This window comes from Apium graveolens, chromosome 7 (genome assembly GCF_009905375.1).
Source record: "Apium graveolens cultivar Ventura chromosome 7, ASM990537v1, whole genome shotgun sequence".
Taxonomy (NCBI): Eukaryota; Viridiplantae; Streptophyta; class Magnoliopsida; order Apiales; family Apiaceae; genus Apium; species Apium graveolens.
In genome coordinates, this window is record NC_133653.1 from 43,084,562 (window position 1) to 43,100,329 (window position 15,768).

The 15,768-nt window shown below is 29.6% G+C and overlaps 1 protein-coding gene across 1 annotated transcript; it reads right to left on the minus strand.

The window, feature by feature from the left end:
• Positions 1–6,689: 6,689 nt before the first annotated feature.
• On the minus strand, positions 6,690–7,889 carry LOC141673537 (uncharacterized). Its single transcript, XM_074480289.1, has 6 exons — positions 7,755–7,889; positions 7,396–7,674; positions 7,208–7,284; positions 6,996–7,117; positions 6,820–6,901; positions 6,690–6,711 (listed from the first exon to the last, which is right to left on the minus strand). The coding sequence occupies exons 1-6, from the start codon at positions 7,887–7,889 to the stop codon at positions 6,690–6,692; spliced, it is 717 nt and encodes a 238-aa protein (XP_074336390.1).
• Between the last annotated feature and the right edge of the window lie 7,879 nt (positions 7,890–15,768).

The following is a 15,768-nucleotide window of genomic DNA, read 5'->3' on the forward strand; positions in this document are numbered from 1 at the left end:
CCACACTATCTCCTGACTGATCAGAAGGTTTTAGTGCATATGTTGGTTTCTAGTGTCCAGTCTAATTTATTGTTGTTCGCCATTAACGGTATTCCTTCCCGAATAATTCATAATTATAAATTTCAAAAGGATGAACTATTGAAATAATTACTGTTTTTTTTCGGAAAAATGCGATTTATGATTAAAGGCCAATGAGGGCCGATGTTTTATTTGCTCAACTAATTAAATATGTAAAGATGTTTTTAAAATCATTCAACAATCGTTTCCAGGAGTTTACTGATCTGAAACCTGGAAACCATTTATAATACTTGCTGGGTATTTTTGGCTCACTCTTGCTTTGTGAACTCTTATTTCTTTCAGTATTAAATGAGGGCAAAGTGAATAGCTTTGAATAGACAACAAAGGTGGTGAGATTCCAGCTGAAGAAATTTGGAAATGTCAGAGTGATCAGTACAAGAATATTACTAGTGAGGTAATGAAATTGTATCTAGACAATGTAAATTTTAGAAGGTTAAATTCTTATTTCATACTATAACCTGTAAGCGATCCTGATTATGAGGGGTTATCTGTATATTATTTTAGTATACAGGTTTTTATTATTATTTAAAAGTTGTGTAGTGACACCCAATCCTGACCCCGGATTTGGAGGCGTCACATATAGGGTCAAAAAACTTAAAATTGTGTGTAAAAAAGTCAAACGATATAAAAAACAGATGGAATATATATTATTCATGTGTCAAAATAAAATAATGTTTAACTGAGCTAAACATAAAATTGAAAGCCAACTATAATTAATTGGATACGATCGGTAGAATTAGTGTTAGACTAAAATAATATATTATAATATTGTTGTGTGCTAAAATAAAATTTTGTATATATCTATAACCTTCATACTATTTTATTAAGATAAAAATAGATGTGATTCTTTGATCGGTATATGGCATTAAACTAAAATGAAATAATATATATTATTTATCCGATCTAAAAATTTATAAAACTAATGCATAATAAAAAAGAATTAAAATTAAAATATAATTCGACTCTTAAAATAAAATAATATATATATATATATATATATTATTCGAGTTAAAACAAAATTATACTATTGATTCAGTTTTGAACTAAAATCAAAATAAATGTATAATAGTAATAGTTATTATATTAATTAGTACAAAATTTAAATTTTATCAACTAACTAAGTAATTCTAAATTAAAAAGTATAACTCAAACATGTGTCCTATTTAATTGGGTTGGGTGTATATTTTCCAGAACCCATTTACTAGGTCGTATTATGAAATTATTTAGGTTAACACCTAATTATTATAAATAACTATTCAGTTATACTTACTGTAACATGATTTCTATTTAAACAAATATAATTATTAAAATATGAAATTAAAAGTAATAAAATATTAATTTTATAAAACAACCATGCATCGCACGAGTTTTAGGCTAGGATTATATAATAGACGAAATATTAAAAGTTTGGTTGGTACGGTCCTTCCTTCAAATACATAATTGCCCTTTATTAAAAAATTTCAATATTTTACTAAATTACCATTGCTTAATTAATATATAACCAATTACCTTTATAAGTAAAACTAGGGATTTTTTGCCCGCGCTACGTGCGCTCCATATTTCTTCAATTTTTAATTTTTTTCTCGAAATTTGTAATTTTTATAACATAAACGGTTATCTTCTATTTTTATTTAATTTATTTATTATAGTTATTTATGTTCCGTTTATTTTAAAATATAAAATTGATATTATAGTTTAACTTTAAATCTCAAATTTTTATTTTAGTTTTCTTTCTCTCACATTTAACCAATTAAAAGTCTCTTAACTCATATTTCAACATTTCTCTTTTACGTTTTTAGTAGTCAATGTTTTAATAATTTTTACAACAAAACTGAGTATATATTTTTTTTAATTAAATACTTTTTTAAAAAATACAGTAAATATTTTTTTTGTCCGCTAACACAAAAAATCCGTCCATAACTTATATAATTTTAACTATATTATGAAAACTGCCAAAGTCTTACTTAAAAAAATGCTAAAGTCTTAACTTTTAAAGTTGTAAATATTTACGTATTATATTCAAAAATGATGTAATATATTATAATTATAAAATTAGTAATCACTATTTTTTCTCCGCTAACACAACATTTCGTCCACAACTCAATAAACAAATAATTAAATTCAAATAATTATGCTTTTAAATTTATTCTAATAATTATGTAAAATTCAAATATTTTCAACATATCTCATTTGATTTTTTACGTAATTAAATTAAATTATTTTTAAATTGTTTATTCATACAATAAAAATTTATTTATTGTTCATAAAAAGGATATATAGGTCAAATGTAGTTGAATTTATTACTTATCTCTAATGTACAAAAGGGGTTACATGCAGATATAGGTCCATCTCGATTCCTGCTCAAATCCCCGGGGTAGAAGGTCTATCAATTCTCATATCAAGCTCAATCCTCAGATAATCTACACTATGGTACTAATTCCTCAATCCTCTGTTACTGTTTGTTTAATTTGAAGTTCGGTTGTATGCTTCAGTTTCTCACAATCGGTTGTTATAGTAGTTTATCTAACTTATTTGGTCTGATCTGTATGATCATTGAGAATGTAATTCAAGTTATATTGATCTTAATTGATGCATGTAAAGACTTAATCCGATTGGGATATGAATAATAGTATCCGCATAATTTGAGAAGCAGAGCAAATTGATGTTTTATTTTATGAGTAGTAAACATGTAGGTATGTTCTATTTGATATATGCATTCACAATTGTAGTTTTTCCTTTTGTTTAAAATCATGGTAAGGAATTTGATATGGGGAACTCTTCCTGAATTGTACATTATCTGTTATACTCGGTGCGCTATTTATCATTTTTTTAGTAGTCTCCGCACAATGTGAGAAGCAGAGAAAATTGATGTTTAATTTTAGCAATAATAAATATAAAGGTATGTAGAATTCGATATATGAATTCATAATTGTAGTTTTTTATTTTGTTTAAAGTCATGACCAAGTCATTTGATATACGATACTCTGCTGTAATTGTACAGTACTTGGTGTTATACTCGGTGTAGAATTTCGATAATTTAGTAATGGTGAATACAATGGCCTTTAATAATAGTAAATACTTGTTGTTCAACTCTGTTTTTTCAGTCGTGATACCATAGACAGATTTCCAAAGTTTTGTTTGTTGCAATGGGTATAATGATTCGAATGTGTTCCTCGTTCTTGTTACTTAATTGATAGTTGATTTAGTATAATTTTTCTGGCAAGTAAACATCGGAACAGTCTTGCTACTTTTTAGATGTATTAGGAGATGATAGTGTTACAAAGGCTCCGATATACAATCATTGTCATTTAATATGAGCTATATTGCCTCTTTATATTGCAGATATGAGTGGAAATACTGATTTCCGTAGTGCAAACATGCAAACCTTGAAAGATTCAGAGATGGTAAACTAACATTCACTATCAATCCTTGTAATGTACTATAATATATTCATAATTTTTAACTCTACATATTATGTGTGCTCTTTATCGAACATTATATCAGCTTAGGTACTTTAGCGAGGAAAATCCATCATTCTTTGTAACTCTTCCACGTGATGACGGAGACCTTCGTGAAATGGTATATTTCACTAATATTATGCTAATGTGCATTCTACAATCATTTGATCTTATTGTATACCTAAAGAGTTTAATGATATTATATGATTTAAAAGTACTAATGTGAAAACAAATTTGTCAATTTTCAGAAACTACCTGATAACTTTGTCAATAGTCTTCGAGAATCTATTCCTAGTAAAGTAATTCTTGTACTTGCTAATGGACATGAAACCTATGTGAATTTCAAGAAGTCGGAACAGTCTCTCTGTCACATGAAAGAGTTCAACATTGATTGTCGAGGTTTGTTCGGTTCCACTTTGATTTACTCTTATAAGGGCAACGGAAAATTCTTTATAAATTGTTTGAAGGATGACCTCTGCGAGGTTATATACTTCAAGAATAGGACAATTCCACGCGGCACTTTTTATGATCAAGGTACTATACAAAAAACTTCATAAAAATCTTGTTGGACTACAATGATAAAAATAAAGTGTCTTATGAATGATATGCTTTTCAGATGTAATGACTGGTATAGGATGGAAGTTCCTGGTGTTTCTTAACAATCCTGCATTTCAAAATGGAGAAATTGTAAGAACACTATTTTCTGTCGGAGTCGGTTATTTTATGTTTCTGATATTTAGGTAAAAAAAAGTAGATTACAGTATTATCGGCCATATCCACTTGTAAAGAGCCTATAATTCTGTGCACTTTAGTAATTTATCCATTTATTAGTAAAATGTAAAAGCTGGTACTTTATTAATCTTTGATCTTTGATAGCCAATTCCTGCACATTTCTGGAGAGCCTTTGGGAAGCTGCTACCACCTAAAGTCCAGTTCTACATGAGAAATGGAAGTCGATATGAACCAAAACTGAGAGAAAGATGTATGGCCTTGACGATCTTGTGCGAGAATATGGTTTGAGCGAGACTGACAAAGTTTTGTTTACCTACTTTGGTGAAGGAAATTTTTTTGTTATGATATTTGATACATCAAATGTGGAAGTAATGATGCTTGACCAAGATTCCCAAAGTTCAGGTTATATATACTATACAAAGCATGTAATTAATTTTAAACTTACATATTCGTTCTTTTTTGAATTTAATGTTATTTATACTAAAGAGTCAGAGATGGAGATTGCTGATGAACCTGTTCAACTTCTTGTTAACCTGGAAGTTGATGTTCACAACAATGAGAACATGACTTTTACCCTTGTCATGACAGCATCCAATGTGGACAACACATCTCATGGAGTGGTACGGAAATATTTTATTAAATTTTATAACAAAGTTGCCCTATTTTTTTAATACTTTGACTTGTACTTATTTTTTACATCTGTATTGTAGTATATCCCGAGCTACATTGAATCACCAAATGGACAATGGATAGCTGGTGACATGGTAAATTTGAGAACTGTTGTCGGGAGTTGGTATGTCGGTGTCGTCAAATCGGGGAAGATATTTAGGTTTTCAAGTGGCTGGAATCATTTTGTTAGAGAAAATGAGATCTCATTACATGAAACAGTTGTATTTCAATTGTTGGAAGAAGATCAGGCTGTAGTTTTTCTGGTGACTTTCCCACACAGGCCTTGAGATGTTTTTCCCATATAAGCAGCTTTAAGACTATGTTTTTTCAGTTCTGTTAATGTATCAGACTATTGCTTCTCATTCTCATCATGTTTTTCTAACATGTTACTTTATTATGGTTGTGTAACTACTTATTTGATTCGGGAAGGTTTTGTTGGAATTTAATTACACATATGTGGCAATTAATTTTTAGAAGAAGTAATAGGAGATTTTGGACATGACTTTTTTGCTGCTAAATGTGGTGGAAGTTACTTGCACTTACCACATTTTATGGTAACTAACTTGCGGGTACTTAACTGCATATTCTACAACATGGAAACTGCTACATTTTATGTGCTTATATAAGGGTTATTGTACTCACCTCAAACATATAAACAAACACAGAGGAAAAAATTATTATTGGCAGATCAGAAATGGCTTCATCCAGCGCAAAGAGGAAACGATGGTCAGGGATGCAAAATATGGCAATGCAAGAGTTGCAGACATTGGTTGTCACTTGCGCAGATTTCAACGCTGATTTGGAAGACGCAAATATTTTCTTCTCATAGTTGTATGCATCCATGGAAAGTAGGCAATCAGATTTGTTTGCTCGCTCGGTTGGCCTGGAAGAACAGATCAAGTATTGTGTATATGTTTATATATTTTAATGTTTTACCAATACTTAGTAACTGTCTTTATTAATTTTACATCTCTCCTTTACAGCAACATACAAGATATTTTGCAGAATGGATCAAGAAAAAAGCATGGAGAATCATCCCAAAGCAATGAAGAAATACCAACATCATATATGAAAAATCAACCAAAATTCCTAAGTGATACGTCTTCATCTCTGCGTGGGCATGAGACAACCTTGAAATTGAATGCTGCAGAAATGATGAGTGCCTTTCAAAAGTTTGACGACGGGTGGAAGGAACATCTTGCTAATTTCAATGCTCAGGCTAACAAGTTGATTGAGTCAATTGGTAGAATTCACATATTAATGGATGATTATAGTCGCAATATATGATAAAATTCATTTGATTATTAGAAGAATTTTAGTATGTTATTCAGTAATCAGGTTTAGTATAAATTAGTAACAAAGTTGTTATTCTGGAAACAGTGTTTGTAACATTATTGGATCAAAGTGAACATTGTTGTTATCTATAATCAAATGATATCATTGTTGGATTACATATTGTTTCATGGTAACATCATTGCTTTATTGGATTTCTACTTAAATCATGGCTACATAACAACATGGATGGTTTATAGATTTATAACATGTCATAAGATAACATTAAAATTGGCAGCGACATATAACAGATTGAATAAAACATCCATACAACTCAATATTCAGAAAAGAAATATTGGCTAAATACTTAAGTTTCAAAATAATCCTCTTTAAATTCATATTAAGCTTTTATAATGCAAAATAGCAAGCATTAAAACATTGCAATGCCATATGTAAAACTTCACGCGAATAGTCATTTATTTAGACCAATCCAGCAAGTATCCTGTAAACACAATAGTGCAAGGAATGTTCATTTGAGTTTATACCTCTCAAATTAATGTTAATGACGCATATATACTAATAATTGACATCTCTGAAGGAGTGTTGATACCTTTGCCTCAATACTTCAATAGCAGGATGATTAATATTGAAATAAATCCGTAAACATGATGAACTTCTTATCTGCAGTGAACCTGTTCGAAGCAATTCAGCGATAAGCTTTAGTTGACACCATGAAAAATTATTATATTTTGTAGTAAAGATATGTAGATTAGCAGAAAATGGAACCATTGTGGATTAGTGACCTCATGGTTGTCAAGATAATAATTGGAGGATACCCAACATATCCCTGAAGTGTATTTGCTACATCAACAGTAAATTCATCCCAAGCAAAAATCTTAACCACATTGCTGAAATGGAAAGAAAGATAATGAGACTATCAGATAAACATTGTTCAACACTGATCGACATTATATTTATTACTGAAATGATGGTCTTACCTGCCATCAAATAACTCAAATCGAAGAAACTTTTTCTCACCAAATCGTGTATAAACTTGCTTTATTGGATCAATATTCTGAGGCATGCCAACAATATCTACTAAATAGTTACTATTTAGCTTTTTTCAATCATGAATTAAATTAAAAAGAAATATGTGATAATATTCAAAAATACCTAAAGCATGTACAGGAAGCACTTGTTGAGAGAGTGACATTGCAAGATCAGAAATCTCAGGAATGGTTTTAAGCTCAAACTTGTGCCTTGGAATGGTATTTACTTCAAATGGAATAGGATGGACAATGGTATCATGTGAAAAAACAATTATCTTATTAGTAGATACAGGCCTCAGAAGTCCTGCAGGCTCCATTACTACAAAATTGTGAATAGCATATATGTTTCCTTCAAGTATGATATTGCTAACATCATGCCAAATCACACGATTTACAAATGCAAAGACATGACAATCCTGCATAAAAAAGCTCATTGGAAACTCTTCTATACAAACAATAATCATATACTACTACTACACAAAGCGCAAGACATTACCTCTGAATCAAGCACAATTAGATTAACACCTCGGAATTGTTGAGTACGAGAAAATAAAGGCCACATCCTAGTAATACGTACACGAACCCTCCAATCAGTCCTAGTACTATTAACCAATGCAAGGTTGTCTTCCATGGCAGCAATCACAAAAGGTTAACTAACAAATATTTTTTCTTAAAGGGTTATTACTTTATGATATTCATATAACACATGAAAACTATATATATATATGAGGATTAGTACGTCATCCATGGATTTAGGTACATGATTGATGTTAACACAGTTGGCGTTATCTTTAGATAAGAGTTTGTTAGGACTTTACTTCTCCATTACAAATGCAATATTCAGCAAATAATTTTAGTAAGTTAACGTGATATCAACATGACCTTAAATGTAGGTTAGATTGTCTTATACAATATTCACATAAATTATTTCATGGGAATTATCATTTTCGTACATAAAAACTCGATTCGTACGTTAATTGTGATGAACTATGGGTATTATTAATTTTAATTGTGATGATATTATGGCGTAAAATAGAAATATAAAAGTTTATAACAACTAAATTTTAAAAAAAATAGTACAAATAAGTCATAATGTTTGAAAATGTCATATATTTTTTTAAGACTATAGCATGCGGTTAAAAAATAATACACTATAATAAATAATAAAGACATTTATTCTTATCTGTAGTTGAGATTTTTAATATTTACCCAACATTAGATAACAATTGTTCGAATTACTTTGTTCGTAAAAACTTTTTTGAAATATCTATTTTCTTTATAAGTCTACTATTATTTTTATTCCAACTACAATTACAAACCATATTATTGCAAAAAGATATTTAATAAAGGTCCATAAAATCTTATCAGATATCAAATGTATTTTGAAAACTATTACAAATTTTACATGGAGATATGAGAGAACATATATAAAAACATGACACACAATCTATTAAAATCAATCGTTATTAGTTTTGTGTATTTTGATGATATATTAGCGTGAATTGCCTAATATAAAACCTCATGCAAAACTATTTATAAATTAATTATCTTACATAAATAGTAAAATTTATAATCCAACAAACAACATATTCGGACAAATAAACTATTTGAAATATAGGAAAAATAATTTGTAGTATTATTTTGTTCAAACTTTGGCATAATATTTTACAAATTAATTTTTTTTATTTGAAAAAAAATAATAAATATTCTTCTGAAATGTAAGTTTGTACATTAATTATTTCATGGGTGGTATAATTTCCCCACACCTAAACTGGATTGTTACATTAATTATGAAAAACTATTTGTTAATTTCTTTTAACAAATTGTACTTACAGTAATCATTTCCTACATAAGCAATTTTAAAACCTCAAAAGAATATAATTTGAAATTAATTATCTCGATCCGGTTGGAATAAGTATGATGATATTATCTTGATCAATGAAAACATTTATTCTCATCAAATATGATATTGCAATAGTTTATTTTATATTGAATTCTCTTCCAAATTGTATGAATGTGAAAAAATATTGGAACAACAAATGGAATATCTATTGCAAATTTTTCATGGGAAGATGACTAAACATGGATTCCAAAATAAGACATAATCTATTAAATACAACGGTTATTAGAAATTTTCCCCTGTGATGATATTATAGCGTAAAATACAAAACTAAACGTTCATAAAAAAACTTTGTGATAAATTAGCTCAAATAAGTCTTAATGTTTCAAAATCAAATGTTTTGGTATTAAATTTAAGCCTTTACCATAGGGTTATAAAATTAATACAATAAAATCAATAATAAATATATTTATTATATTCTGTAGTTGACATGTTTAATAATTAATAGACATTTTATAACGAATGTTCGAATTACTTTCTTCGTCATAACTTTAGACATAAATATAATAAGTCTATAAACCTATTATTATTTTAATTCAAATTACAATTACAAAACATCTTATTACAATAACATATATAATACACCTCCAAAGTTTTACAAAACATACCAAATACTTTTTTTAAACTATTGAATGCTCATACATGAAGATATGAGAGAACATGTATAAAAAATATGACACATAATATATTAAAAAAAATTATTAGTGCTGTGTATTTTAATAATATAAATAGTAATTTTATAATCCGTAATCAGGGCATATTCACACAAATAAACTTCTTGAAAATTATTTAAAAATATTTTATAGTACAATTCTGTTAAAACTGCAGCATAATGTTTTCTAACATAAATTTTAATATTGGAAAAATAAAATAACTTAATATTCTTCTCGATTGTAAGTTTGTAAAATTAATTTTTTTTTCAAATACGTAAGTTGAATGCATACTTAAAATATGTAATCTTACTTAATATTCATAATTATGTATCTAACATGTAAATTTTATTACATCTTTTCCATTAAATAAACAGTTATTGTAATTACACATAGAGAACCGTGTTGATTGACTTTTGTTCACTGGATCAAAATAAACCCTGCATGCAAAAGACCATTCTCATCAATACTAACACCGAACAAAACTCCAAACTCGGCACAAACAATCGTCAGGGGACTTTTGATTTTCATCATTCTACTCAAGTCATGGAGGTATGTATACTCTGTCATTCAATTAGTAATCTGATGAATGTAGATAAATCTACGTTTTGTGTTAATTGAATTTGATTTGATCAAATCTTGCTCATCTCTGTTTACATATAAGTATTCTGAATAGTCTACATTCATGGTGCTATGAAATTAGTTATTGACATTAAATAGATTTGTCATTGTAATCTGATGAAAAGATTGTATATTGATTCATATTGGGTATTTTTGTATACAGTATTGCCATATTATATATTGACTTATATGTTGCAAAATCATTGTAAAGTGTTTAAGTATGTGGTTTATACAATGAAACCGTTCTGGGTCGAAGTGTATGTTGTGATCTTGGGATAGTTGGTTATGTGTTGGGAAAGTCAGTAGCATATTGCACATATGTATATTGATTTCTAATCCTTTATGTTGCAATGAAAAAGTATTGCCATCTGTATATTGACTTACATGGTGCAAAAAACCTTATAAATGTTTTAAGTACCTGGTTGATAGTCATAATACATTTTGTCTGGAAGGGATTGTTGTGATTTTTGTCTAAATCTGTTATGTCCCGGGACAGTCATTAAACAATGTTGAGTCTGGTTTTTTGATTTCTAATCGTATCTCCCATGACTGCCTCGACTTAGCCATTCATTGAACTGATTTTTGTTGAACTCAGCATGTTTTACTAATTGGAATATTATACTATTTATGTAGTTGATAATAATAACTATTTTTATTATTCAAACGCAGCATACTACCTCTGACCCTGTGAAGATTCCATCATTCATAGTTCCGTTTGATCCAACTATGCTTGAATTGGTAAATAACTTTATATTTTGTGTGAATATGTGATCATGCTTGTTAATTGAATTATTGAAAGGCTCTTTATTTACGGTTGCAGAAATTACCAGCCACTATTGTTAATCAATATGGTGGCAAACTTGCTGTTACTGGACACATAATGCTACCAAATGGCGATAAGCTAGATTTCACTTATGATAATAAGAGTGGCAGCCTAATTGTACTTGGGGAACTCATCCAAGTTTACCCAAAAGGAAGTGCTTGTAAGCTTCTTCTCTGTTTTGAATCTTCAGGAAATTACTGGGGTCACATATTTGATAAGACTGGGTGTGAGATAAACTATGTCAAGCCTGAAGATCCAAATTTCTATGCGGCAAATAGAGGTAATACTGTCTTATGCTCTTCAATATTTGGTTATACATTGGAAAGCCGATCTTAAGTCATTATCGTTATTATACTGTTTAATACACATGATCAGCCAATGTTGCTGGAGCTGGAGTTAAAATTCTAGTTAAAGCTACTGAGAAAACAATCTATGATGGCATAGTTGTAAGTTATTTTCTCATTAACTTGTAATATGTTATGCAAATGTGCTTTTTTTTTACAAAATATAAAAACATAGGATTAATTTGATCTAACTCTTATTGCAGGATATTCCACATCCTTTTGTGGCACAATATGGCAAGCATATCCCAGAAGTTGTTCTCTATTGTTTCCCTTTGGATACAATGTTTACAGGTTATTTTTCCGATTATGAGAAGCGGTTCTTTGGTCTCTATAAAATTCCACCAAAACTTAGCCTCAACATGGGAGATTTTATAGTGTTCACAAACTGGGAAGCTGGTCGGTTTGATGCTTTCATTTTTGACAAAGATGGAGTGCAGAAGTTGTTTGAAGATCAGACCCCAGAGGCTGGTGAGAACTCGACTAATAACAAAATTGTAATACAATATGGTCATATTAATTGACAATAATTGCTTACCTTACATAACTTCTTTTTACTTGATTAAAACATGATTGTTTGACTACATTCTTTCACACACATCTAAATCTTGAAATGATCTTTCTCTTGATGCAGAGAATGACCAGGAAACACTTCAGGGATAATGCAATGGAGAGGAATTGGTCTGAATACATCTCATTACTATGCTTGCATTTAATCAGCATTTATAATGTTTGTAACTTATACTCTCGGTTTCAAGACATGTAATGTTCATATTTTAGCCAATTGTTGTGGCATTGATTTAATTCGTAGACGCAATGCGTACATAATGGGATTTGTATGATTGGCTATTACTGGATTTAAATATTATGTGATAACTATTGGGTACACACGCCATTGGGCATATGTACTGATTTCTTGCATACTTCAATTAAGGTATTAACCTAATCATAACATAAATTCATGGCATAAAAATATACCATTTTGTATATTTTAAATCTGTTCAGTTACACTTGATTTGTTAGACATTAATATGGGTTTGGTATCGTTTTAGTACATCATTAGCTACAAATCAGGGATACTTTTACTCAATGAAGTTTTCCAACTAACCAAGTCAAATAACTTTAAGGTTATGTTAGTATGGCATAATCCCAAGTTCTCCACAAAAAGGGAAAATTATGTAGTCTGATCAATATTTTAATTGTGGAAGTGACATCACAAAATATTTACTTATATAATTGCTGTATTTATCATATTCTTATTTTTTATAACAAAAGATTGTGTCATACAATCTATCTTGGAATATATACCACAATAATGTCATTTCCATGTTCAAAACATATATATTACAGATCATTGTCATGTAACTTTAAACAAAAGGACAGAACAACAATAGAGCATTCATTATCAAGGCTAGAAATAACATAAGTTCAACTACCAAAGGTTTTAATTTTGTACTAAAATTAAATAAAAGTGCAACAGATCAATCACAAACATCACCCAGCAAAATCTTGAACAAAAGTAGTTGCACTTTGCAATGACCACAACTTGAATTCCAGATATGTGACATGGTTAAGCGTGCATGATAGAAATCACCTTCTTCACTGTACTTCTCCTTAACAGTCAACTCACAAAGTGAATACCAAAGCTCTTCACCAAAAGGATTCCCTTCAATCCTGTTGATCGGGTCTTTATTTATAGCATTTGGACAAAATTTAGAAACGGGAAGTAGATTATCTACGTCCGATATGTTCTAGTATATATCTTCAAGCAAATGAACAATGTCTAATAACTTCGATTTAAGATCAAGGATTTTAAGAATATGAGACATTTCTTCAACAACCTTATCTCTTTCATATGGTCTGTAAACTGCTCTAAAAAACACATAACTAAAATAAGATAGGAAATGATTAATGGAGAGAAAAGAGAGAGTTTGAAGATTATGATCCACATTGTTGCGCATGAAAAGCATTCGAACCGAGTTATAAAACATAGCTTGCTCAACTTCCAGAGAAATGGCAAAAAGAATGAAACCATGGAATTGGTCACGCCGAACTTCTAGATAATGATTATGGTACTGGTATAGAGCATCCCAGTTGAGCTTCTGCAACATCTCCTTAACTTGTATTCGGCTAGATTTGGTATAGTAGGCCATCAGAAACTTTCCGAACATTTGAAAGCTATCAAGATCGTGTATTAAGAAGCCAAACAATATAGACATAATGTCAGTATTGACGGTGAAAATGTTAAAGTTTGGCATGATGAACTGAAGAGAGTATTTTGGGCAATGAAGAAAATTAGAATTTTAACTGATTGTGATAAGGTCTATAAATAAGGAAACGTTCTACAACTATTATATATGTAATTAATAGCACACTTGGAGCTGAGCAAGTTTGTGAAAAAATAAGATGCTTTCTGTATTCCAAATACTGGAGTTAACTGAATTGAATGTGAATAAAACTTTTTCATTTCCTACTCTACTTTGTAATTGTTTAAAAGTATGTAAATTTAGAAAAACGTAAAGTAACAATGGGGGTTTCTTGGATTATTGGAAAGGAATACTACATCATTATGACTTGTAGTAATACAAATAATTTCCATTATATATTTGCCTTGTGGAAATCAACATAATCATGACTCGAATTGATAAACGTGTAAGTAAGAAAGATACAACTTTATAGATGTGGGTCAAATTTAGTGATGGACAATGCATGTAACATCAAATCATTATCTGTTACAAAAAACATTTTTCACAATTACAATAAATATTTGCATTCATATATATAACCAAACTGTACAAATTTTTTACATATTCACATATACATACTTAACAGGAACAATCACAAACTATTGAACATGCTTAGAAATTCACAACCTGTCCATCTTGAACAGGTTCAGGGTCATTAATCTCAACATCCTGAAATCGTGTTTGTGGAGGGCCAAGACCTAAAACCATATTAAGAAATTCTTGAATGTTGTCAATAGGCCGGTCCAATGTCTGCAAATCGTGCAGATTTTGTCTACCAATTGATGTTAGACGTCTTGCAACAGAGTTCCTCTGCGGATGTACCAAATTAATTTCATAACGAATGTTATGATCATTAAGACGTGAAAGGATACATCTGAATGTACTCCTACTATGTGGTGTTATTCCATCCTCTCTATAATATTTGCATTCACGGTAAGCCTGGATATTATCAGTCTCAATGATAACACGTTCGTTCTGGTCTTGAAATGCTCTACGCATTCCTATCCAAACAGCCCATAAGGCACTATTAAGATTAGTTAAGCCCGGAATGGTGCCATATGTTAATCGAATAAGAAGGCCATTTGAATCTCTCACAACAACGCCAATGCCATTTCTATTCTGACCTTCAGGAGTATTCTGAATAAACTCACTGTGAACATTTATCTCCATCCAACCTTGAGCAGGGAATTGCCATACACGTTCAACATGTTCCATGATTTACGTGTTTCTTTTGGGTTCAATTAAAGGTTGACAGACTAACTAATCTCAAATGTAATGACACACTTCTATAAATACAAAATACAATGGAAAGATGTGACTATTGGGAATGGCTACCAATTTGTGACTTGAAAAAAACTAACTTAAAATAATTATACTTATACTATAATACTTAATAGAATCAGTATGTTAATTGACATCTCCCGCAACGACTATAGAATGTATGAGGCCTTCTTGATACTCTTGCAAGATAGTGCACACTGCCTCGGTCACATTTCCCATTTAAATTTATTTTTGTGCACGAATTTTTAAAAAAAAATCACAGTGAACACTTCATATTTATACTATATTTATACTGATAAATACTTCAATAAAATGATTAAAAGATTTCATTACTTGGTTTACTTCAAAAAAGATGTAATTTGTGATTATTTTGTTAATAACACATTAATTATAGAAAGTGGTCAAAAATTTCATTTTAAATGTAAACTTTGGAAAAAATATGTAATTACAATTAATACTTTAATCATTTTATAATAACCGAAAATGTATCTCTCTTGTTCAATGTTATATTTTTAATTTTATTGAATACATACATGTGCTTTTCAAAAAAATTCATCAAAACTACTTTAAAATTTTATTAGTATTAATTGAAACTTTAACAAATCTATATATAAAATTACAGATTTTGTAATTTTTTCAAACTTAGAA

Coding starts and splice junctions, on each gene's coding strand:
- LOC141673537 (XM_074480289.1), bottom strand. CDS start 7,889: ATGGAAGACAACCTTGCATTGGTTAATAGTACTAGGACTGATTGGAGG. Junction 7,675..7,754: donor TAATTGTGCTTGATTCAGAG/GTAATGTCTTGC, acceptor TTTTTTATGCAG/GATTGTCATGTCTTTGCATT. Junction 6,902..6,995: donor GAGGTCACTAATCCACAATG/GTTCCATTTTCT, acceptor TGCTTCGAACAG/GTTCACTGCAGATAAGAAGT.